Source organism: Diabrotica virgifera, chromosome 7, assembly GCF_917563875.1.
Source record: "Diabrotica virgifera virgifera chromosome 7, PGI_DIABVI_V3a".
In the NCBI taxonomy this organism is placed as follows: Eukaryota; Metazoa; Arthropoda; class Insecta; order Coleoptera; family Chrysomelidae; genus Diabrotica; species Diabrotica virgifera.
The window spans coordinates 30,316,948-30,343,105 of NC_065449.1; the positions used below are offsets into that span (position 1 = coordinate 30,316,948).

At 33.4% G+C, this 26,158-nt stretch overlaps 1 protein-coding gene across 3 annotated transcripts in view; it reads right to left on the reverse strand.

The window, feature by feature from the left end:
• LOC114328060 (dynein axonemal heavy chain 3) overlaps positions 1 to 26,158 on the reverse strand; it is a 793,139-nt gene that overhangs the window by 4,604 nt on the left and 762,377 nt on the right. For 2 of the 3 annotated variants that reach the window (XM_050656316.1, XM_050656315.1), the window contains 13 exons: positions 24,369 to 24,576; positions 22,682 to 22,938; positions 22,383 to 22,588; positions 21,024 to 21,499; positions 17,811 to 18,233; positions 16,487 to 16,623; positions 15,179 to 15,353; positions 13,953 to 14,159; positions 13,040 to 13,247; positions 9,353 to 9,603; positions 7,724 to 7,881; positions 6,890 to 7,049; positions 590 to 778 (listed from right to left, as the gene is read on the reverse strand). In XM_050656316.1, coding sequence (XP_050512273.1) covers positions 590 to 778; positions 6,890 to 7,049; positions 7,724 to 7,881; positions 9,353 to 9,603; positions 13,040 to 13,247; positions 13,953 to 14,159; positions 15,179 to 15,353; positions 16,487 to 16,623; positions 17,811 to 18,233; positions 21,024 to 21,499; positions 22,383 to 22,588; positions 22,682 to 22,938; positions 24,369 to 24,576 — 3,055 coding nt within the window. Of the gene's footprint in view, positions 1 to 589; positions 779 to 6,889; positions 7,050 to 7,723; positions 7,882 to 9,352; positions 9,604 to 13,039; positions 13,248 to 13,952; positions 14,160 to 15,178; positions 15,354 to 16,486; positions 16,624 to 17,810; positions 18,234 to 21,023; positions 21,500 to 22,382; positions 22,589 to 22,681; positions 22,939 to 24,368; positions 24,577 to 26,158 lie in introns of those variants that run through there. The other variant, XM_050656317.1, reaches the window with a different exon arrangement.

Below are 26,158 nucleotides of genomic sequence, written 5' to 3' on the forward strand. Positions count from 1 at the left end.
ATTCTGCTATACTACGATCAAACTCAAGACAAGCTCAAACGCCAGTTTCAGATGCTGTAACACTCAGGTATGTAATATTTTTAGGTACAAATAAAAACCACAAACACACTACTAATAGGCACATTTTCTTTTTTTCAATTGTTCTCCAATTCGAAATATTCAGCTCAGTTATTAATTTGTTGTTGCAAGCTTCATAAACAAAAAAAAATAAAATCTTAAAATATCTTGTTTTTAACAAAACTCCATAAATTATAAACACTATTTAATCAGTATACTAGAACTATATCGTGAAGAAAAACTAGTCAACCGACTGCTTTACTCCCCAAACTACACTACTGCCAAAGAAACTTACATCGGCTAAGGTGAAATTAAACAATCAAACTCTACTTGTGCCGGCATGGTACATTCGTCTCCGCCAAACCCAACAGCGGACCCATAATCGCACCTTTTCATTGGTTACAAACTGCGTCTGAAACTAGCGCCTGAGTTTGTAACGAATCAAAACTATCTTGGGTTTGAACATAATATAGTCGAACATTCGATTTTGATTTGGCTTATTTAGCTACAAATCAATTATATTTCTACTTACTTGTTTTAAGACGGTATTCATTGAATTTGTATACATGACCGGATATTTTTCATCAGCATATTCAATGTCAAAAATACTTGGTATCCTGTCCAATATATCATTCGCTAGGTCGATAACTTGAGCTTGAGTGTCTTCTGCAGCTCCTCCCGCAGTAATCATTGTTTGTGTTAGAAGTATACCATGCAGAAGCTAAAATTATATTCTCATTCTGTAGGTTTTGATTATATTACGTCTAATTTAACTAATTAATAAAATACCCAATGCCCACTCCGGGTAACGGATGCTAGTAAAACCACAGATTAACCTAACCTGTTGGGTTAATCTGTGGTAAAGCAGTGTTGTTCTGAAGCTATTTCCTTGTGGCATTTTTATAATAAACTATTTTTAATGGGAAATAAGCCACAATTTTACCAAAAAAATGATTTTAATAATAAATCTCTAACGCGAGAATTTTACTGTCATCGTTGCATTTGGTTGTCTTTTTAAAGACAGATCACATGCTATGATTTTTTTGTGACGGATATTCTTGAGTTGGGATTGATTTCATGTAATCGAATGAACTATCTTTTAGTAAAGTCGTCCCAGGAACGCAACTCATAAATATTGGCGATATCAAAGTTTTCTACTTTGAAATGTATAATATACATCTGAATTGCCAATATAAATGAGTCAGATTAAATAAATTATTAGAAGAATTTTTTTTACTTAGCAACAACATTTTTGTTTATTTTAGTAGTATCATTGTATACAGGGTGTCCCGAAAAATAGTGCGTTCCTTAAAGGTGTAGGTAGAAGGCACCATGTAGAACAAAAAACTCTTATAACATTTTTTTCTAAATGCAACCGTTTGACCAAAAAATTAAAATGTATTTTGGTCTGTAAATTTAAATCTGACAACTATGTGCGGTACGCAAATTTAAGCATAGACAGTCCCATGTAAATAGATAGAAGATACATAGCTAGTACAGATAGTTTTAAAGAATCCTGTTTAGTGTCAATGCCGAAAATGTTTTCGAATAGTGAGTGTATTACCTATTATGTTATTACCTATGAATGGTGTTTGTGAAAGGTTACTTGAAACATCTATTCGGTATAATAATTATTTTCAAGTAAGTACAACTTAGTTATTTCAGTTCACAAGTAAACAAATTACTGAGACATTATCTAGTGTATTTAAGTTCCACTGTAAACTATTAAAACTATGTAATTCAGTTAAAGCCCTCAGCAATACTCAGCATTCAACCCATTTAAACCTTACTAAATAGGTACATAATACTAGTTCAGTTAAAAGATGTGTAATTCGTTTAAAATTATGCAACAGGTATTTCACTACATTTCAAAAGAAAATAATTTTAGTAAACAAATCGTAAATACATAAGTATTACCTACTATTAGGTTGGATTATTTTAAATACTGTTAATCACAATCACAAACGAGTTCTTATTATGTTATTATGCCGTAGTGCGTACGATGTTGCCAGTTTATTAAAATTTCCAAACATTAAAATACAGGTATATGGAAAACAATGTTAACTTTTTTTTGGAAAAGGTTAACTTTAGAAAAAAATGGTATAGGACTTTTTTGTTCCAAATTGTGTATTCTCTCCATACCTTAAAGGAACGCACTATTTTCCGGGACACCCTGTATATAGGGATAGTTGGTCAACCCAATAGGAAAATTTGTTTGATTCAAATTGACACAGTCACCAGATGTCCCCACAATTTCTGTCAGGGTCGCAACGTCAAAATGCATAGACACCAAGTTGGATACGATCCTATTCATAACAGCCCAACTCGCATACATATTAAGAAAAATAATAATATGGGAGAATATATTTAGAAATTGAATTAATGATGTCATGCTATTACATATTATAATATTATAGTAGAAAAACATCATTACTTCAATTTCGAAATATACTCTTCTAATATATATTTATATTTCTTAATATGTATGCGAGTTGGGGTGTTATGAATAGGATCGTATTCAACTTGGTGTCTATGCATTTTGACGTTGCAACCCTGACAGAAATTGTGGGGACATCTGGTGACTGTCTCAATTTGAATCAAACATATTTACCTATTGGGCTGACCAACTATCTCCCTATATAAACAATGGTAGTATTTTGTATTTTGACAACGAAACTCGATTTGGGCTTCGAAACGATAATAAAATCATTTTTTTGGTAAAATTGTGGCTTATTTCCCATTAAAAATAGTTTATTAGTAAAACAGTGGTCAAGAAGTAGCTAAAGAAGTAAATATCCAACGTCCAGATGAGGTTTTGATGTTACTTAAAATTCAGGTATTCAACAATCAAAATTGTGAACATATAATCAATGTATCAAGATGTAAGGACGTTCGACGTGTGTTCCTATACCCTTTTCAAGGTAAGACTAATTGGGTATATTCCAGTACCTTCCATGAGGAATACAGGTTCCCCATAATTCAAAGGCTATTTTCATCCCGTTGGGAGTTCAAGGTTGCTCCGTTGGGAGTCCAGGTTTATCTTATATTAATTTAAGTTTCTCCTCATTTCGAAGCGACCTTTATGCTGATATGGAGGCCACCCGTAATCATAGTAATGAGCCACTTTTTGTGTTCCAGTTAGGACAGATGACCTTTTTTATTCGGCTGGTGCCAAGGTCACCATCTAGTTGCCTAATAACACAAAACATTCCAGGAATGTTCCTAGAAGGTACACACAGGACATTGAAAACATTACTGGAATGTCCCCAAAAGCACACGAACGTCCCTGGAAAGTCCCAGGAAAGTGCTGTGTCGGCATTTTAAACATTCCTTGAATGTCTTGTTGGAACATTCCATGAATGTCTACGAATGTTCTTTGAACATTCACAGTATATTGTTTAGACTGAATGTTTTGTTAAAACATTCCATGAATGTTCTTAGGACATTCAAAGTATATTTTTTAGACATTCTCTGAAATATATCGTCAATGATGTGACAATACCTCCTATATGTTTTTTCATGAGTTTTGCAGGAGACGAAAAACATTTTTTACGGTCACCTCCTGTTTTCATACGTAAGTTTTGACTTGTTTTGTAGTAAATAGATAGTTGAATTTACTACAAAACAAATCAAAAAATATATGAAAACACGAGGTCGCCCAAACATGTTTTTCATCTCCTACAAAATTCATGAAAAAGCAGATAGGAGGTATTGTCACATCATCGACGATATACCAGAAGTACAGTAGGAAAAATGAAAGAATACCCATGAACGAACATATAAAACACGCTATATTTTCCTGTCACTGTGTCACACAAAAAACTGGTCAGCACAAGTACATGTAATAATTATTGTTACTTGCACTGGACAATTTTCTTTGTGACACGGTGACAGGAAAATACAGCATGTTTTATATGTTCATTCATGGATATTCTTTCATTTTTCCGACTGTATATGTAGCCATACCAAATAATACATCCTTGATAAATATAAACATTTTTATTGCACAAAATCTTGTCATATATTTTTTTCCATAATCATCACTACGATGACGATTCATTGTATTGAATTGTTCATTAGAATTACAATCTGGTCATAACTGTGACCAATGAGCAATTTTAATTTAACCTAAATTACTACTGTTCCTTAAAATGAAGAGCTTACCCATAGCGTCTCTTATCTAATCTAACAGGCACACAAGCACTATGCTCTGCTTTTCTAACCGCACTATTCTAACATACACATGCACACAAGCATTATGCTCTGCTTTTCACTATCACTCAAACTAGTTCAAAAGGCTTTGTCCTCTTCAATCTTCTAGTTTGCCCAGTAGTATCCAGGAGCTGGATTTCCTCAATATTCTTGTAGGTACTTACGAAGTTGTTGCTTGTGACTTCCAACTTTACTCCAACTTTAAAAACAAATCCAGCTGTAAAATATTTATGTATCTGAAGGCTTTTGTATGCTTTCATCTATAATATCTATAATAGTAATTTGGTGGAATGCACTTTATGGTAAAATCCAATTCTGACTGAATTGTATATGGATCTAAATCCCCAATTATTTTCAGCTTCAATAAATATCTAAAACAATAAAAGAAATAATGTTATTGCTTGCAAAATTCATCAATATTGATAAATATCAGAGAAAAATGAACATTGATAAAAATTGTTTGCCCTACCTTTCTCCAAACATCTGGTGTCTCCAATAATAATTTCCTTAAATAATCACTTTGCAGTGTGGTAAAGTTTATAAAGTTCACAAAATACAGCAAACGAAATCCAAATGAATCCAAAATATGACGATAAACAGTGAAATGATGAAATGAAATGATATTACAAACATAACCTCTGTAACCTGTATGCCATGCCAACCAGAAGTCACGTGGTTTGGATTGCCTAAATACATATACACGCGCAGCAAATTTGAAAATGAATGCAAATTGAATAGTAAATGGCTCTCTTAAAATATAGGACATTGGTAGTATGTTCATAGAATGTCTTGTGGTAACATTCCACGAATAACTTAATCAGATATTCATCGAATGTTCCTTGAATGTCCAGTACATTCAAACATTAATAGAACTTTGATAGTACATTCCTGGAATGTTTTGTGTTGTTAGGGTTAATCTGATTATCACATTATGTGAAAGATTATGAGCACATTCTCCTTATATTCTAAGACAATTCGGGTGATGCTTACTATCCAAAAAACTGTATTGTATATAATATCTAATGTGATCCTTTTTTGTACTACGTTTTTTCTACCAACAAATTTTTTATCTGAATTTATTACAGCTGATTTCATTTCGCTCCAGGCACTGTTGATATATTTTTCTAGCTTCTAGAAATGGCGATGTAATCTCCTTCTTCTTCTTCTTCTTCTTCTGCTTTTTCCCTTCATGAGTTCGGTGTCAGTTACCTTCTCTGATGTCTCTATCGATCATAGCATTTCCTATGTAAGTTTTCCATCTCATAGCAGGTTTTCCTCTCCGTCTTATTCCCGGCGGGTTCCCGTGCAATATTCATCTCGGTCATTCTTTCAGTCTCTGGCATTCTTTGTACATGACCGTACCGTACCTGTATCATTGCAGGACTAGTGTGGTGATATAATTGCTTCATTTATTTGTTCTCGATAGATCTCACTCATTAAGTTTTGATAAATTTAGTCTTTGTACCTTTTTCTATTGTTGTCTCAATTTTATTTTAGCGTTGACAAAAGGTAGAATGTAGTGAGAGTCTGCATCAGCACTAGGATATACAGCGAGGGGCAAAATTATGTAATAAATTCATTTTCTCTAAAACGGACGATTTTGGAGAAAAATCCCGATATAGGTCGATTTTTGTTTGTAAATTGAAATTTTTTGTTATATATTTCATACTAGTGACGTCATCCATCTGGGCGTGATGACGTAATCGATTATTTTTTTTAATGGGAAGAGTGGTCGTGTGGTAGCTCATTTGAAAGGGTGGTCTCCAATTCTCTATTCAGTAATATAAACATTAACATCATTATTTATACAGGGTGGCCAAAAAAATAATATTTGAATTAAATTAATTGACGTTAAAAGAAGAATGTATGTAATTTATTTAACTCAACATACATTCTATTGCTGTCATAAAAAAGAAAAAATTATTTTTTTGGCAAATAAACATTGCTTTTTGCTTAAATTAAATGTTCAAACTGCCAAGTGGCAGGTGGGAGGCTGTTTGAGATTTAATTAAAGCGAAAATATGCGAAGCGAAAATAAAGCGAATGTTTATTTGTGAAATAAACATTTTTTTCTATGTTCTGACAGCAGTAGAATGTATTTTGAGTTAAATAAATTATATACATTATTCTTTTTGCGTCAATTAATTTAATTAAAAAATTATTTTTTTGGTCACTCTGTGTAAATACCGATGTTAATGTTTATATTACTAAATAGAGAATTGAACAATCTTTCAAATGAGCTACCACACGCCCCTATTCCCATTTAAAAAATCATCCATGACGTCATCACTCTCAGATGGATGACGTCACTAGTAAGAGATATATGCCAAAAAATTGTACTTTAAAAATAAAAATCGAGCTGTTTCGGGATTTTTCTCCAAAATCGTCCTTTTTAGAGAAAATGAATTTATTCCATAATTTTATCCCTCTCTGTATGTGTAAACTGTGAATTCCATTTCCAAATTGTTTATTTCTAATGGCATTAATCAATTTGATGTATCAAGTTACTTTTCGTTTGGATATGATTATAATAAACAAAGCATTAGAAACGACACACATAAGAATGTAAAAGAATAATCTTCTATTCGCAGGTTCTAGTTATCTAATTTATGATACTTACAGCTTGAGTTTCTTGATTATCCTTAGTGATATCGGCATTTTCATGCAATCCAAAAACTTCTGGTAGCGCGTTGATAGGCAGACTTCTAATATATTCTAAACAACCTTCCCAAGTATTATTTGTTGGGACATAATACATTCCACTAGGGGAAAATGCGTACCTAAAACAATATAAATTGTATGTCATTGATTTTCATCCACTATATAGTCGGCTAATTTAATACTTTTAAGTATTAAATTAGCCGGCAAGTTAAACTAAAGCATTGTTTGCGCTTATTAGAGCAAGTGCTCCAAAGTTCACTGAAGATGGACTGATAAGTCCGGAAACGTTCGTTTTTAACAACTATTGTAATCCATTTGGATTTTTAATTGCATTTTTTAGATAAATACTAATACCAATTACAACAGAAGTTGATTTCTTTGATGTTTTCGAAGTTTTCTAAGTTGTATACAGCCAACTCCCAACTATCGCGATTTATCTCATTTGATATGTGGCTATATCGGAGCTATATTGACCACCATCAAATCTAGAAAGCACAGTACTTCTGATACATTATGCGAAATAAATCCAGATATGTCCTCTTACATCCTGCAAGGAAAAATATTTGGAAAGTGAGGTTCAAGAAGAAAAAGAACCTCACAAACTGGTTCAACACAACCTATGTGCATCTTTTCGCATCACTTTTGCACCTTTGTGCATCATCTTCGCCAACATTCGTCAAAAATAGGCACACCAAGAAGAAAAATATCGCTACAAGCTTTAAAAGCTCTTTGGAGCTGACTTAGAGCTCTTTTACGACAAACTTCAACTTTTTCTATCCAATATCACACTTACCCTGGATGTTTAACAGTTTCTGGGATATAAAATATGGAAAGCAATGAATTCAGTAATCTTCTATCCTTATCGTCGGTAACTCTGCCGCCATAATTGCATTCTCCTGTTAAATATGTCAAAGCATCATAAGGGACGTCAGTGTAATCAATAAGAAACATCTAGAAATAAAGAAAACTAGTTTATTATTTTATTTTTAATATAGAAACACATTGATTGGCAGAATCCTAAACAGTTTAAAGGAAGAATTTGCGAAGTTGTGCAAGGAAGCTGTGTGTGTTGAATTTTGAAATTAGTTTTTAAATAAAAAAATACTCTAATGTGATTTGATATGTGAAATTAAACATAAAATTAGAAACAAAGATGTAACATTTATTTGGGCAAAAAGTCACAGCGGGATAAAAGGTAATGAAATAGTAGGCGGGCTTGCTAAGAATTTGGCATAATTTGGCAATAAATCAAAATAAAACAAAATACCTCATGTGCTCAAGACACAATACAGTTAATGTGACAGGGTTAAATATTAGCGAATATGATTTTTAAAAGGCAAAACACTTTAAATATATTGGGGTCTCAGTTAATGGAACTATGATAGAAGCATAGTAACCAATGATAGAATCCTGACAGGAAACAGAACCTACTGAAAATACAACTTCCTTAGAGATAAGAAGCTTTACTAGAATACTAAACTGAAAATTTACAGAGCAGCAATCCAGTAATCACATATGGTGCTGAAATAATGTGCTTGATATAGAAGGATGAAGAAAGATTGAGGATCCTAGAGAGAAAAATTATTTGGAGAATAGAAGGCCCACCAAACTCAGGTAATAATGAATTTAGAAAATTGAGGAACTACGAAGTAAGAGAACTTTGGAGAGGATAAGACATCAAGGCACAGAGACGTAGATGGATGGGACATATAAGAAGGAGAAATACAGAAGCACTTATCAACAAAATTACCAAATGGAGACCAGTATCAGGCAGACTACGAGGAAGATCAAAAACGAGATAGGAGAACCAGATAATTGCGGATCTTAAGAAGATGGGATTTAGAGAATGGATAAGCATAAGCAAAAACAGGGAAATGATGGAGAAATATTGTAGATTGTAGAAGACTCCAAACCACACAAACAATTATAAAACCAAAATGCTGACTGATTCACCAAGACAAATGAATAGGAAGAGCCCAAAAAGGGCGGCAATCACTCCGCTAAGAGTGTAGATGCCATGATGATGATTATAATGACATAGTCATAGTTGGTTAGAGCTCAACGCCAGTTAGAATTTCTATAAACGTTCCAGAATAAAATCCTTTACATCACAGAACATTTGAGGCTTTTAGAGCAACAGTGGCCTAACTCCAAAAACGAAGGTTTGAGATAAATGCAATCTTTGCATTCGTATTTCCATTGTGCTATTGTGCCATTTAGCCAAAATATAGCGGTAGGTTGTGAGTAGACCCTTGTTAATAGGAAGATTTAATGTTGCTGCTTTTATTGATATATTAATCTAAAATTGCTCAATTTGTGGCTTAGGCCACTGTTGCTCTGCTGAGCGCCCCATTTCATCATTGAGTGTTTCAGCCTTTTGGCATTGCATACAATGTAGCGGCAAAAAACTACTTAATCTTACCTGCAACTGTATAACGGAGATACGCAGATCAGATTCGTTAAATTCGTAAGGTATATTCCAGCCAAGTGGGCCAAATTTCCTTCTTTCTTGAACAATGCCGTGAAAGAAACATAAGGCAAATAACAGAGGCCTAAAGGCTTTTTGATTTGTACAGGCACCGAAAAATTCTGGGTTTGATATAGGATCAGAATAATATGATCTTAAGAGATTTTGCCGTAGTCCTTTAGGAGCTTCATTTGTCATTTTAACTCCTGTAAAATATTATTAGTATATTTTAAATTTTTAAAAGATGAAGTTAGTTTTCAATCCTAATAGCAAAATTAATAATATTGAAAATATTAAAAATATTACTAAAAGATTTTTAAATTGAAAACTTATTGGTACATTTCCCTGGTGACACCTCCAAGGCTTCTACAATTTGCAAGCCAAATGGATGCTGCAGTGAAGACAAAGGGAAGGAATTCTACACTATGCAATTCACATCCCCCGTCTGCAGCTCGGTAAAGTTCCAACGAAAAATGCACCTGGTTACTCTACGGAGTAATACGACTATAAAATAAAAATGTATACCATTTTTATTCAGTTGCAATGCGAAGGCAAAACAATCTTACTTTTCAATTAGAATACGGAGCGCAGTCCAGTCCTCTGAATCGCGATTTTCGGCTCTTATTGGAGCCTCATCGGAAAGAACGTAGGCACTGTTCTCCATACCCTAATTGACTAGCGTCGAACGGTGTTCTAATTGAAAAGTAAGATTGTTATGCCTTCGCATTGCAACTGAATAAAAATGGTATACATTTTTATTTTATAGTCGTATTACTCCGTAGAGTAACCAGGTGCATTTTCCGTTGGAACTTTACCGAGCTGCAGACGGGAGATGTGAATTGCATAGTGTAGAATTCCTTCCCATTGTCTTCACTGCAGCATCCATTTGGCTTGCAAATTGTAGAAGCCTTGGAGGTGTCACCAGGGAAATGTACCAATAAGTTTTCAATTTAAAAATCTTTTAGTAATATTTTTAATATTTTCAATATTATTAATTTTGCTATTAGGATTTAAAACTAACTTCATCTTTCAATTGCCAGATGACGCTAGTCACCTAATACCTTCACTTCTAGTCAGAATACGCTAGTCAATTAGGGTATGGAGAACAGTGCCTACGTTCTTTCCGATGAGGCTCCAATAAAAGCCGAAAATCGCGATTCAGAGGACTGGACTGCGCTCCGTATTCTAATTGAAAAGTAAGATTGTTTTGCTTTCGCATTGCAACTGAATAAAAATGGTATACATTTTTATTTTAAATTTTTAATTTCAAGTCGGTAAAGTACAAAAGATAAAATAAAAGCCTAAAAACAGTTTTAATTTTGATTATAATCAGGAACCAAAAAGCTTTTACCGGTTTATTAGGTTGTAACCCCTATTCATAAAAAAATGAAAATAAAAAAAATTAAAAAAAAGTGTTTAGCACACATTAAAATATATATTAAAAAAACACACAGTAAAAAAAAATTAAAAAACAAATAAAAAAAAGCAACACAATGTAGCTATGTATCTAAAAATAATATTGTAGTATGGACTTATGTTATGAAATAAGAAATTTATGGCTATGAATCTGCAATCAATCACAAACAAGTCTGGCTAATTGGCTCTGCCAAAGCCATTTTTCAAAAAAACCCATATTCATAAATTTTTGAGAAACAATAGTTAATTTAATTTAATAATCTTTTACTTTGTTTATTCAAGGACTGCAATCTAATGAGTAATAGGATTTTTAATGTAGTATGTGTCTATATTTTTTGTACATTATTTTTATATAACATAGAACATAATTTCCCACATAACAATGATGTTCGCATCATGTTCTAAGCATATACTACCAACATTCGTCGGAGTATATTCTTTTTAGTATATGTGTAGTACAAGCATAGCATCTACCTTAAAAAACATTCTAAATTTCATGTTCTTTGCATATACTTCAAGGTATATTCTCGTACCGAATATACTAAGTATATTCGTGTACGTAGGATCTCGGAATATTCGTAAAAGTTTATTCTTAGAATATACCTTTATCGAATATTCTTAACACATACTTATAAGTACATTCTTAACACATACTTATAAGTAGATACTTTTAAAATATCTTAAAAATAATTTGTATGTATAGTATAGGAAGTATAATATTAGCCTTATAGATTATCAACTTCGTTATTTTTTAGAATACATAATTAATAAAATTTATGTATGTAGGTAGTATTGGACGAATTTCATTTCAAAATTGTTGTAGGGTAAAAAAGTTTAAACATTAATTGTATTAACGTTTACATAGATACTATTAAAAATTCGTTTTCATAATTGAAATGACTTTACCATTTCGAGTTTATCATGAATCATTAGTATTTTTACATCCTTGGAATTTGAATTTAGGTACATTCAATTCAATAGGCCATTTCGCAGAACCAAAACGTGCCAAACTGCACGTCCAAAGCAACCAAAGTCTTTGGCGTTGCCAACCGTCGAGTAAGCTTTTTCCGTCAACTTACCTTAAAAATTCCCACTTTTATAAAAAAATCTTTCCTCCTGTTTACAAAATCTGAGAAGATATGTTGAATTATTTTCAAATATTTTGAATTTTTTTTAATATTTTACAATTTGGACTGGAACAATAATTCCCTTTTGAGTTAACTTTTTCCCTTTATCACCTTTTATGTTGAAAATTCCCGCAAAAAGGGAAATTTCTCTCCGTTTGGCAACACTGACCACCGATTTTGTTATTCCACAATACATTCATAACCCCCCCCCCCCCCATCATATTCTGACCATTTCTATTCTTACCTGAATGGATCAGGGATAGGAAAAAACCGTAAAATATGAAAAAGGAAACAGGCATTATTTCATTATTTGTATCATCTATGGATCTATGCAGTGTTAAGGATGAAGGCGAATGATGTAGTACTAGGACTAAAGAACATACATAATCTGTTTATTTTGTTTGCGGTGCTTCAAAATACATATAATCTATTTTGATAACTCAATATTACTTAAATAGGTAAGTACATATAAGTATTATATAAATTTTAGTTACTCATTATGCATAGTTTAGTTTAGCTAAATATTATATAATGATTTATATAAATAACTAAAATTTATAAATATGTACTTACTTTTTAAGTAATATTGTAGAATGTAGGTACTAACTACATTCTCATTTGCAATTAAAATATGTAAATAGATATTTGGTAGAACCAGTAGAACCTAAGATGAGATTAGGTGATGCTGAAAACATACTTCTAAGCAATATAGCACTTGATAGCACTTTCTTAGAATATTCTTAAAAATATAATATTCTTCCCATACAAAGATGTGCGGTAGTACGTTCTTAGTATATAAATAGAAGGTTTATAGCACTTCGTTGGAATATTCTAAAAAGTACCTTCTTGGTATAAACTAAAAAGATGTGCGGTAGTACATTCTAAGTATATACATAGAACGTTTAAGTACTGTAATGTAGTATATACTCAGTATCTTCTCTGCACATTCGCAATGGTAATTACGCACATTCTCAGTATATACTTTTTCTGAAAAGTATGTTCTATGAATCTACTAAGAACATGAAATTGTTATGTGGGTTATATTAGCACCTATATGGTGACTGGCTATGTCTATGGATAACTATAGTGCAAAACATACCATTTTGTAAAATCGATACGGGGAAAGCTTTACTAGGATAACTCGTTAACCATAACCTAAAATTCTGGTGGGTGACCTCGGGAATAATAACCTCATCACAAATTCTGTCCAACTCCCTCATCCAACTCTCAGCTAAATGACAGTTCTGGAGTACAACCCATTGTCCAGTTTCAAGACCGGTGGAAATCATGTTAGATGCTATGGGTCCCTAAAACAAACAGTCGGTTACATGAAAGTAGTCTAAAGCTGGAATCCCATGGAACGTGGCGTTGCACGCCAAGATAAATAGAAAATATGTAATACAACGTGAACGTGAACTTCAAATAGCGTTGTTTCTTTAAAAATTTGTGAGTTATATTCCTTGGACTAGGACCAAACCCTCTATTCATGTCTGGCGCGGATCTTCGCGAGGACTCCCATCGTTTGTCGGCAAATGAGCACGGTTCAAAGGAAGTCAGAAGCTGATACAGATTAGGTACGTACCCCTCCAACTTTTCCGACTCGACTAGGGCTGGCACAGTCAGTGCCGTGGCAATTTTACTATGGAGTGGTATAACGACGTTGTGTTGGAATTTTTATCATTGTATGAGTTAACCAACTTACTAAAATTTCTACCGCCAATAGTAATAGTGTACCACGAAACATTGAAAACTTAGTCTTTTAAATATTTACTAGTCTCAAACTAACGTGGGGCGCCGACTGTGCTCTCTTTTCTTTTCACTATTATCTATTTTCTATTTCTCTTTGGCGACGTGAACTGGCGAAGGTGCCGCGCCTCGTTCCATGGGATATTGTCTTTAGAACGTACAAAAATTTTTAGTCGTGTATTTTTTAAATTGTTCATAAAAATAAAACTTTATTTCTTTCTTATTGAGTGTGCAAGATCTATGGTAAATATTGTATTCATTCTTACTTGTCCTTGTCCTAAAGATACTGTCATTAATGATGTTTTACTAATTCCTCTGTCTGCTGCAAAACGAACCAATCCAGCCATAGGGTCCGCTCCGGGAGATAGAATAAAAATCAGCGGTGAACAGGGGTTGCTGTCGTGGTAAGATTCTTCAAGGTTAAATTGTGGTGGTTCTAGATAAGATGGCCCCATCTCCTCCACGACGTAATTCTAAAAATTGTAATTATAACATAATAAATAAAAATAAGTCTAAAAATGAACCTGAGTAAGACCAAATTTATGACAAATTTAGTTCCCAGCGAACACCTAATCATCAAAAATCAAGTGGTTGAATTGACAGAAAAGTACGTATATCTCGGTCATGAGATCAGAATAAGCAATCAGACCTGCGAATTTCAACGACGAATAACACTTGTTTGGGAGGCGTATTGTTCACTAAGAGACATCTTTAAGAGCAATATCCCGATAACTATTGTATGTAACGGAAGACATTTGACCAATGCGTTCTTCGTAATATGACACACCGAGCAGAAACTCTAACGCTCACAAAAACAACAGCACTAAAAATGCAAGTGGCACAAAGGAAAGATCGATTATCGGAGTGACAAAAAAAGACAAAATAGGGAACCAAAACATGAAGAAATGAACAGCTATCACTGATGTCGTTGGAACAAATGGAATTGAATTGTCAAGTAGCGAGACTAAGAGACTTAAGATGAACCAGAAAACTAATTCTGGAGCCCAAGAGTAGACAAACCCAGCATAGGACGACCACCAACACGCTGGATGGAGGACATTAAACGAATGTTCAAGAAATGGCAATAAGACGCACAGAACCGTGGAAAGTGGCTTAAAATGGGAGAGACCTATGTCCAGCAGTGGACGGAAGATGATGAAATAAATACCAGCATGATGATGATAAAATAAAAATATTCTAAAACATACTTGGTAGGATATTCAAATGATAATCAAACATGTACACATGAAGTATAGACAGTTCTTAGAAACAGAATCTGAAAAGAATCATAACAAATGTCAACTCAGAAGTAATGCCCGAAATCAGTAAAGGAGAGATAGAACACGCTAGAATATATAGAACAGAAATGTAAAACTACGGAAAGGTAAGTACATACGTATTTACTAGATCGGTACTCTAGGAAGGATCTAGAGAAGGTGTCATATATGTGGGATAGTACTACACTACATTATTACTAATCGAACATATTTACCTGAACTGCTGGTACTACTTTATCCGGTCGAACACAACGTATTAGAACCAATCTGAGTAATCCTTTTACATGGTTAAACGGCGCTGGACACGGCAGTTCATTGGGATTAGACGAATCGTAAAACTTTTTCCAAGCTGTATTGTCTTTCTTTACTGATGCCATAAAATTATTTAACCTGAAAAATTATAGTATATAAAAGACATTTTTATGAGCGTAATTTATTAAGAAGAAGACAGGAAGCGAAGGAAGGCAACTGATGGAAAAATACAGGAATAAAGAAACCAACGCTCATAGGGTATTCATTGATCTTGAGAAAGCATATGATAGAGTTCCTCGAGAGATTCTGTAGTGGGCACTCAATAAGAAAGGAATCCCTGGTGAATATGTAAAGATTGTGAGAGATATATATGAGGGAGTAACGACTAATATTAGGACAGGTGTGGGAGCGACTGATAGATTTCATGTGAAAGTAGAATTGCACCAAGGCTCGGTGCTTAGTCCTTATTTATTCTCATTAGTTTTGGATCAGATAACAGCAAAACTAGAGGGTAACATTCCATGGTGCTTAGTGTATGCTGATGATGTAGTGTTAATAGGAAATAGTGAAAGAGACTTAGAACAAAAACTGGAACAGTGGAGACAAGCTTTGAAGGAAAAACGTTTAAAACTTAGTAGGACAAAAACAGAATATTTGGAATGTTCATTTAAAGATGGACTTAGGGCTGGATGTATGAAGTGGACGGAAAGGAGTGGTGTGTTGTTTGACAGAAAAATTTCAATGAAGCTGAAGGGAAAATTCTATAAAACAGCCATAAGACCGGCTATGATGAACCGAACTCAATGTTGAGAAGTGAAAAAGAAAGAGGAACAACGATTGCATGTGGTGAAAATAAGAATGCTTAGATGGATGAGTGGAGTGACAAAAAAGGATAAAATTAGGGGAAGTCTAGGTGTGACACCAATTGATGCCAAAATGAGAGAGCATAGGTTAAGATGGTTTGGTCATGTTCAACGTCGAGACATTAATCACCCAATACGAAGAATAGCTGAAGTGCAGCAGATTCCTGGAAAAAGTAGGAGAGGAAGACCAAAGAAGATCTGGGAGGAGACCATAAGGCAGGACATGTTGATAAAAGGGATTAACATTGACATAACCCAAGATAGAACTGTGTGGAGAAATGCAATTAGGGAAGCCGACCCCGCATAGGGACAAGGCAAAGAGAATGATGATGACAGGAAGCGAAGAAAGTTGATGCAATAATTAACGATTTTATCATTTTGTTATGCTAGTTCGCTTATATGTATTACCCTTTTAAGTTGCTGGCTCGTACAATCTCAGACCATGACTTATCTGATAACCAGTCTGGAGACGGATTAGCATGCGGGTTATCTAAAGCAACTCCACCAGTTAGGAAAAAATTCCAAATATCTTCATTTATATCACCCTGTAACATTAATTGAAAATAATAAGTAATAGTATAGAGTACATATACTGGGTTGGGATAAAGTATGGAACCATATTTGAAACGAAAAGAACAATATTTTTGAAACTTTGCATGCAAGTACATGACGCAAAAGGCATCTCAACTACTAGACTTCCGGTTTCATCGGAAATATCCTTAACTTATATAATTTAAATGGGACACCCTGTATATTTTTGCAGATTTTAAAAGAACCTGTTATTTTTAATTTAAACATACTAAATTTGGATGAAAAAATTTGTTAAAAAGTGTCTGTAGATAATTTTTTGTATTAATACAACGTAGTAGGAAATAAACGAGTAACATCTATAGTAATTCTTTACTGTAAACTAAAATCGTTGATTACATGCACTGCATGACTTATTTGAATTTAGTATAGTAGGTAAAATCTTTACTGAACTAATTGACAGAAATGAGTTGTATTAAAAATGGTTCATTTAAGTGAAAAATATCGTTTTGAAATATTAATGATAAATCGGTTATGGTTGAATTTTCATTTTTTGGAGGTGGATTTTCCAAATCGATGGATTGGACGTAGAGGATTCATAGAGTGGCCCGCTCGTTCTCCAGACCTCAACCCGTTAGATTTTTTATTTGGGGTTATCTAAAATCATGTATTTACGTTAGGCGACCAACATGCTTGCAGGATTTGAGACAAAGAATAATAATTGATGAATGTGATCTACTAATATGTGGAGAAATCTTGCAAATAGTGACTCACGAATTTATTTGTAGGCTTGCACGTTGTCAGGAGGTGAAACGGAAGCATCTTCAACATTTGAAATTATTTTTTTTTATTTTTAATATCATTGGTCTAACGTAAATAAATAAACCTATTTTTTACCTGTAAAGAGATTTACTTCTTGTTTTAATAGTGTTTTCTTCCAAACTTGGTATGTATGATATAAAAATAACAAGTTCTTTTAAAATCTGCAAAAATATACAGGGTGTCTCATTTAAATTAAATAAGTTAAGGGTATTTCCGGTGAATCCGGAAGTGGGGCAGTAACAAAAAATATGGCATCAAATGCCCTTTGCGTCACTGTATTTGCATGTAAAATTTCATAAATATTGTACTGTTCGTTTCAAAGATATTTGCTTGGTTGCATACTTTATCCCAACTCTGTATTTATGTATTTATTGATACGTACGTGAGATCTGAGTATTCCTACCGACAACACCATCGAAAAGACCAGCTTATCTTTCTCAAACAATGATCTACATACATTTCTATAAATGCTATTGGTGAAATAATCATTCAAAGCCGCTAATCGCTCGTCCAGAATGAAGGATTTCGGACTTACGTCAATTGCGTGAATGTACAGATTAATGAACCAAACTAAAGAATATTGGTACATTGGGTCTATGTTTGCCAGGTCAGATATGCAGAAAAATAGAACTGACGAATGTTTAGATACAGGCAAATAGCCGTTTCGAGCCGTGTCTATTTCCTTTTCTGTTATTGCAGCTTGTTTTTGTTTCTCCTGGATCTCTTCGGAGAGAATTTTACTGCTGGATAGGATCTTTATTGCTGTTTCATCCTCCAGTATGTTTCCTTCTGATGTAGACAGAACCTGTAATTTAAAGAAGGTTAAACATAAGGAAAATAGGCATATCCTTCTATGCAGAATAAAAATTAATAAAGAAAAGGGCGACACATCCTTATCCTAATCCCTGGTTTATATAAATCTAAGGTAATCATGTACATATGTTAAAAAAGTGCTAACTGATTTTCCTCGATCAGCTCTGATTTGTCCATTGTTGAACATATACTTCCTTTAGATAATATGTCCATCTCTTTCTGTTCTGCGTCTCTGTTATTCTCCTCCTCTATCTTTTCTCCTTCGAAAGGATGTAGTCGGGTAATGTAATTTGTTTGACTAATTCTGTTCAATTATCTCTCTTTGCTATCCAACTGATCACAATTCTTTTGATATAGACAGTCCACCGCGTTGAAGGTCTTTTCTGGCATCGCTGCTCTGTAACTAGGTTCAAATGACACGGGTTTCTCGACACTGAACCAACCATTTTCCAAGAAGAATTTCATGCATCATGTCAGACAGTCAAGCCACTTTAAAAAAGCACTGGCAAGTAATAGCTTGAGATCAAAAATACTTTGCGAATGATATCAATCCCTTAATATGCTGCTGGACAAGAATAAGCTTAAATTTATCTGGGTGCCAGGGCATTAAGGAATATCAGGTAACCAGCAACTAGAGCAGCAAGCGAAACTCGGAGTAATAAAACCTTTCTGTAGGACCAACTCCTATGTTCGGATTCGGCCAAAGATATTATGAAGAGGGATTACTAAATGGATAAATGAAGAATTCAACAGAACCTGGAAAAAATTACCACGACTAAACCACTCTAAAAGTTCCTTAGTCCTAACAAAAAGAGGAGAAAGGAACTGCTAAAAGTAATATGGGACTGGTGGATGACGAAACTCACAGGTACTGTGTTGAAGATCTGGAGCATATGGAACACATTATGACGAGGTGTCCTGCTCTAAGTATAAAAAGAATTAAACATTTTTCTTTATCCAAGAAAATAAATTACTGAAACTTCCGACCAGAAGCTTGATCGGGTCCCGGTGAATTCGTAACTATTTTAATCCCTCATCCTAATTACAGGCCAGTTGGTAACTCTGGCCTTCAGGTAATTTTTCGGTAACCAATCAACTATACCGGTGAATTCGTAACTAAATAAAGGTATAATCTTTTAGACTGGAAATAAACATATGGAAAATCTCTTTGCTTTTAAATTATCAGATGGATTTAAATAATTTATCATTGCTAAACATCTAAATATTGGATTTACAATTACTTGATAAAAACCAAGCTCGTGTAGAGCTATACTTGATGGAAATAATATTTATAACATAGGTTAATGAAACACTATAATATTGTTTCAATTATTTTTTAAGATATTTCAATTATATTTTTTATAGGTACATATAATACAAATATAATGTTTTTAAGCAAACGTAGAAATATTCGGTTTAGATTTAAGGTATTCTTTTTCTCATGATCATCTTTCAGTGCGTCACAGTTTTTCGATTTCTTTCTAACGCATTAAATTGTATGTGACAGAAAAAAAGGCACGTCTGTGATTACATTTCGTCGGTAACATTTATAACATTTATTCTAGTTATTCTAGTTGTCGATAGATGGCGCCATAATAAAAAAAATAATTTTTTTTTAATTAGATAATAATATTACAAATATAATCTGTATAATTTATAAGACTATACAAATCAAAGAAACTACCATTTTATAAATGCAAGAAACACATTTGATTTGTTTTTATTTCAAATTGAAAATAAAATGTGACAACTGTCAAATTTAACTAAAATGTCATGTTAGAATAAATATCATAAATGTGTATTATCACGGACTTACCCTTTTTCCTATCATTTGTTACGCACTGAAAAATGCTCATGAAAAGGACAATATTAGATTTAATCAATGGTTTCGAATTCACCTGAAGAAAGTTTCGAGTTGACAGGTCAGGTAATAGAAAAGTTACGAATTGGCCAGTGTACATTTTGATTTAAAAATTTTTGTCATTAAAAGTTACGAGTTGGCGCGTGTCCGCTTGATCTACTTCGTTACGGACATAGATATCTCCTGATTTAAACAAGAGGGGGATAATCTGTATAATTTATAAGACTATACAAATCAAAGAAAATACCATTTTATAAATGCAAGAAACACATTTGATTTGTTTTTATTCAAAATTGAAAATAAAATGTGACAACTGTCAGATTTAACTAAAATGTCATGTTAGAATAAATGTCATAAATGTGTATTATCACGGACTTACCCTTTTTCCTATCATTTGTTACGCACTGAAAAATGCTCATGAAAAGGACAATATTAGATTTAATCAATGGTTTCCAATTCACCTGAAGAAAGTTTCGAGTTGACAGGTCAGGTAATAGAAAAGTTACGAATTGGCCAGTGTACATTTTGATTTAAAAATTTTTGTCATTAAAAGTTACGAGTTGGCGCGTGTCCGCTTGATCTACTTCGTTACGGACATAGATATCTCCTGATTTAAACAATAGGGGGACACAACACAAACGATCTCGTTTGATCTCAATCCAGGGGAAACTCTCGCCCCAGTCTTAATGAAAACAATAACAATCTATATTAAATGGTAAATGATAGATCAAATAAGGATTTTCTCGTTGAAAGACCTTCGAGGGTGGTAAAACTCAGTAGACCATTTTTCATCGTCTTCCAATAAGACGTAAATAACTACGAAGATAATCAACCTTCGATAAAGGAAGAAATCGCAAGAAGAAGAGACCTACATAGTAAAATAAAACCAAAGATTTTAACACAATACTTTAGCATTCTTACTTCTAAAATTTTGTCTTCAATCTCTTTCAACATTTTTTTGTTATTGGCACTTTCCACAATCATCATATTTTTCTTTTCTTCTAGCTCCGGTTTTTCTTTAGCAACCACAATACCCAACAACTGATCCTGTAATCCTTGTGGAGTTATCATGAAATTCACCAACGTCACTTTCACCGCTATCTCTGGTAAATAATGGGGATTTCTCAATCTGGTGGTGATATACAATCTAAAGTCAAAGGAATATTCCAGAACGTTATCACCAAGTTTCAAGTACCAAACGCCTTGACTCTTAAAAATCGTCTTTACTAAAACAGGGTCCAATATGGCGTCGATTTCTTGGCTTATATTTTCTAGCAGAACCGGGGTGCCAAAAGTTACGGAATTTTCTACAACTCTGACATAATTTGCGTCAGTGAGTTTGATTACTTGGAGTCTATTGGTCTTTTCCATGTTCTTGATCCATTTGTTTGATTGGCCTGAAAAAGAGAAAATAATAAAGATATTCGGATTTTTGAAGATAGCTCAGACTTTTGAACAAAATTTTAGATGGAGATATTTTTAACAAAATAATTTTTAAACAATTTGTAAATATAAATATGATCATAAGGTATCTGACATTGACTTCCACTTATTATTTTACCTTATAATACAGTAGGATTATTTTCTCTTTTAATAAGTTTTCTTGCAAATATTTATGTTTTTGTTATTATTATAAACTGTTTTTATTTCATTTTTAGAGCGTATGGTTTGCACTCGTTTTTTAATAAAGCATTTATAGATAATATGTGTTAATGACAGTGTTGAATTATAGATGTAATGGAACTTGCCCATTTATTGTAATACCTTCTTTTTAGTGATATAGAACCCCTAAAAATTGAATCCCCATATTCGGGATCAAAATTAGAATTTAATACCGAAGATAACGAGAGATGAGGTTATTAACGCTTTAAATAGTATAAAGAATGGTACGGCAGTAAGATCTGATGGAATATCTGCGGAGGTTTGGAAGCCTCTAGGAGAGTGTTCCCAGGAGAGTTCCTAGACAACAGGTACGGAGAGGTATGAGAGAGAAATAGATCATATTCTGTTAGTGGGGGAGAGTAAAGAAATGGAGGAGAAGTTGGTAGATTGTAAAAGGGTTGTTAAAGAAGAAGGACTTTTTGAAGTGTCCGTCAAGTGAAATTATCATTGCTAATAATATTTCTAAGCGATTAAAGCAAGAAAAACTAGGATCATATACGATTTACCCAACATAAAACAGATACTGCCTGGTGTAACACTCCTACTATGAAAATGTAACTCCTACTATCTAAAATATTTGTGAATAAATATATAACTGAAAAAATAGTGTTACTTTACCCTGCGGATCAATCATTAACGGCCACCTTCTGGCTGTGGTTGAGATAATTCCATTTTCAATACTATAGTTGTCCACTGGCAATCCAGCTATATTCCAAGCTCTTATAACTACTGGTTCGCCCATTGTAACAACTAATGAAAAGTTACTAGAACAGGGAATTCCAGATTTTAAGGCGTATTCATTCCATTCTTTTAATAAGGACTGCCTGAAAATATAAATACTAATTATCTAAACGTCTATATAAATGTATTAAAATGTCAATCACAAAAGAAGACGTTAGTAATTTCAATGGACATACCTGTAGTTGACTGTAAATGGACCCAAATAAGCAATGGCTCCTGAAGATAGAATAACGTCTCCTATGACATTTCCAAGTAAAGCTTCGCATTCTTTGGCGGTAGCTGACCACCGAGCTTTTTCTCCACCGAGACCCCCAATCAACTTCTCAGCTCTGTCTAATTTTTGAGCACAAATATATATGTCGTCCTCAAGATCTTTCTTTTTCTTTGTTTCAGCAGCGAATTCGTCGTTAAGTGCTTGTAACTTATCAGCAACCTATACAACAGTAACAAAAAAAACTTGGTGATAGCCTAATTATAAAATTTCATAATAATAAATGTGCATGTAATAGTCTACTGAGGATATTTTTAACCCTTAATTCTTCTTCTTTAAATACTGTCTCCTTTAAAAAGATTGGCTCTAATTACGGCTATCTTCACATTTGATATTGCTGCTCTAAACAGCTCAACAGAGTTACAGTTGTACCATTGTCTCAAACTGTTTAGCCAGGATATACGTGGTCGCCTTGTGCTTCTTCTGCGCAGTATCTTATCCTGTATAATGATCTGCATCAACGCCCATCTCTCATGACTCTCATCTGTCAAGACATGACACAGATAGTTCAATTTTCTTATTTTAATTGTATTTAATATCTCTTTTTCCTTGTTCATTCTTTTTAAACCTTTAATTAGCCAAACTTTTTCTTTTTAGCATAATCTTAAATTACAAAAGTGTAAAATTATAATGGCTCTAATCATTCTAACCTCAAAAAGTGTGTTTCGAAAATTACAGTGATTGGTAAACAGAGACATGTAAAGAAAATAGACTTGGCTAGGGATATGCCACTCAATGCATCGGGGTGTAACGTCGATATCAAGTACGGTGGTTTAGCTATCTTTGTCTGTCGTGCGAGTGTGAGCGTATCTACCAAGAGGTGGGAGTAACGGAACGACAGTGACACACAGGCGGCGGCCATCATATGCTAGAGAGAGAAAGCTAAGCGCCGGTAGAGGGAGATCGATAGACCACTGACCCGAACTGCTCCGCGTTACGCTATTTTTCCGAGTTGGCCAAATCTATGTGTATAAGATCTTTGTTGGTAAATCACGTACTAAGGCGGTCCGATAATAACTTAGTCTACAAAAGAAAAACTAAAATTTGAGTGGAAAGAAATGGAATGGAATGGAATGGAAAGGAATAGACATTGAAAAGCGGCAATTTATTTCTAAACATAGACTTCTTTTAGCTCCATACAATTGACCCAGAGATGCTTCAATTTCTTTAACCTGTCTAAAAAATACGTTTTCTCGAGATCTGCGATGTAGACTTCCGTATCGGCTATGACCTTTTCGTTAGATTTAAATATTTACCCGGTGAGTGACTTTTTTAAGTGGAAAAACAAAAAGAAGTTGCACATGTTCAAATCTGGAGAATACGGTGGATGGGAAAGGGTTCGTAGCAAAATTTAACCAATTTGACCATGCCAACGACGAAGGTGAATTATAATGGTGGAAGACCACTTTTATCTTCACCAAATGGGGCCATTTTCTTGCAATTAGGCATGGAATTGGCCCAATAAGTCGGCATAGCAGATCCCTGTGACCGTTTTCTCATTCTTATGACCACTTATGGTTGGTTGTTTAAAAAAACTAGTCAAAACATTATTAGTAATGATATGATATAGTTATGACAAAAAAAGTTGTTACCTCTTTTAGCTGTGCTCGTTTTGCGTTTAACGTATCCATCTGCGCAGCAAGTTCAGCTTCTGCTACTGCCAGACGAGCTTTTTTCGGAGCGACGATTTTGATAACTCTGTCATACACTTCCATAGCTCTTACCCATTTACAAAGTCCTTCACATGCGGTAGAGATGTGCCTGATTCGCTCAGGATTAAATTCTCGGTCTGGCATATATCTAAAATGGATAGATTTAAAAACCTACTATATTAAACAAATTTTAAACATTAATAAACCATTTTCAATATAAAAACTCAGGTGTAGTAACAGAAGAAATAGCCGTAGAAAGTAGAGTCACAGAAGGTTTTGTACTATCCCCTAACCTATTCTTTATTATGATAGATTGGGTAATGAAAAAAGTAACTGATGATCGAACAGGCATCAGATGGAATCAATTCAGATAGTTAATAGATGTTAATAGTACATTCTTTAACGGTAAAATATTGCAAAACCTCTAAATTTTAAAGAACCGCTTGGATTGACTTGAAATTTGGCATTCACATAGCTAACAAGTCAAAGAAAAAAATGATATTGTGCCGATATGTGCTTTTGCCCTGGGTGTGGTTTTTACCCCCTCGTAGGGGTGAAAAAATATTCGTCCAAAGTAAGTCCGGAAATGTATAAACTGACTAATTTTAAGTAACTTTTATTCTATACTTTTCGAGTTATTTGCCAGTGAATATGTTCATTTTTTCAACGAAATAACCACGCTTTTAGACGTTTTTTCGCAAATAACTCAAATAGTAAGTATTTTGTCGAAAAAACATTCTTAGCAAAAATATAGCCTGTCAAAAATTAAAAAAAATGGTGTATATATCACGTCTCTATACTTAGTAGAAGCAGAGTTATAGCTAATGAAAAATAGGTTCATATTCGTCAAATTCCAAATGGAATATTTTAACGTGAAATAACCAAAAATGAAGCATATTTCGGGAAAAACTCATTGCAACTTATTTAAAGTGTTTAAAAAAAGCTTCATTTTTATTTATAAAAAAAATTTCTAGCATCAAAAGTAAACAAGTTACGTTCAAAATAAAGTTAGTCCCTTTTTTTTGGTAAAAAAATCGGGAAAATCACCCCCTAATTAGTATCTCAAATGAACTTAATCGTTACGACTTCACAAGTTTCTTGACTCGTGTATGTATTGTTTATATGATCTGTAAGTTTCATCGGTTCAAACTCCTTATTTTTGAAAGGGGTGTAGTTAAAAGGGGTTGAACGAGTCACTGATCACGAATGTAAGCAAATTTAGAAACACCAAATCTTAATCAATTTTTGTCTAACAGAAAACCAAAAAAACACATGATATTCAGTAAAGTAATGCTGACTTTTTTGTTTTTCGAGATTTTTGTTATCTCTAACAATTTTTAAGTTGTTTTGAAAAAAAAGCATATTTTTCAAAATTAAAATTTTTAAAAATTTTACTTTGAAACCAAATTTTTTCAAAAATAAGCATTTTGAATCGATGAAATTTACAGATCATATAAACACAACATCAGTAATTTGTGGAGCGGTAACGATTAATTTTATTTAAGTTGCTAATTAGGGGGTGGTTTTCCCGATTTTTTTTTGCCAAAACAAAAGGGATCAACTTTATTTTGAGTGTAACTTTCTTAAATGTAATGCTACAAACTTTTTATAAAAACAGAAATAAAGATTTTTTTAAACACTTTAAAAAAGTTATAATGGGTTTTCCCCAAGAAGTGCTTAATTTTTTGGATATTTCACGTTGAAATATTCTATTTGAAATTTGGTAAATG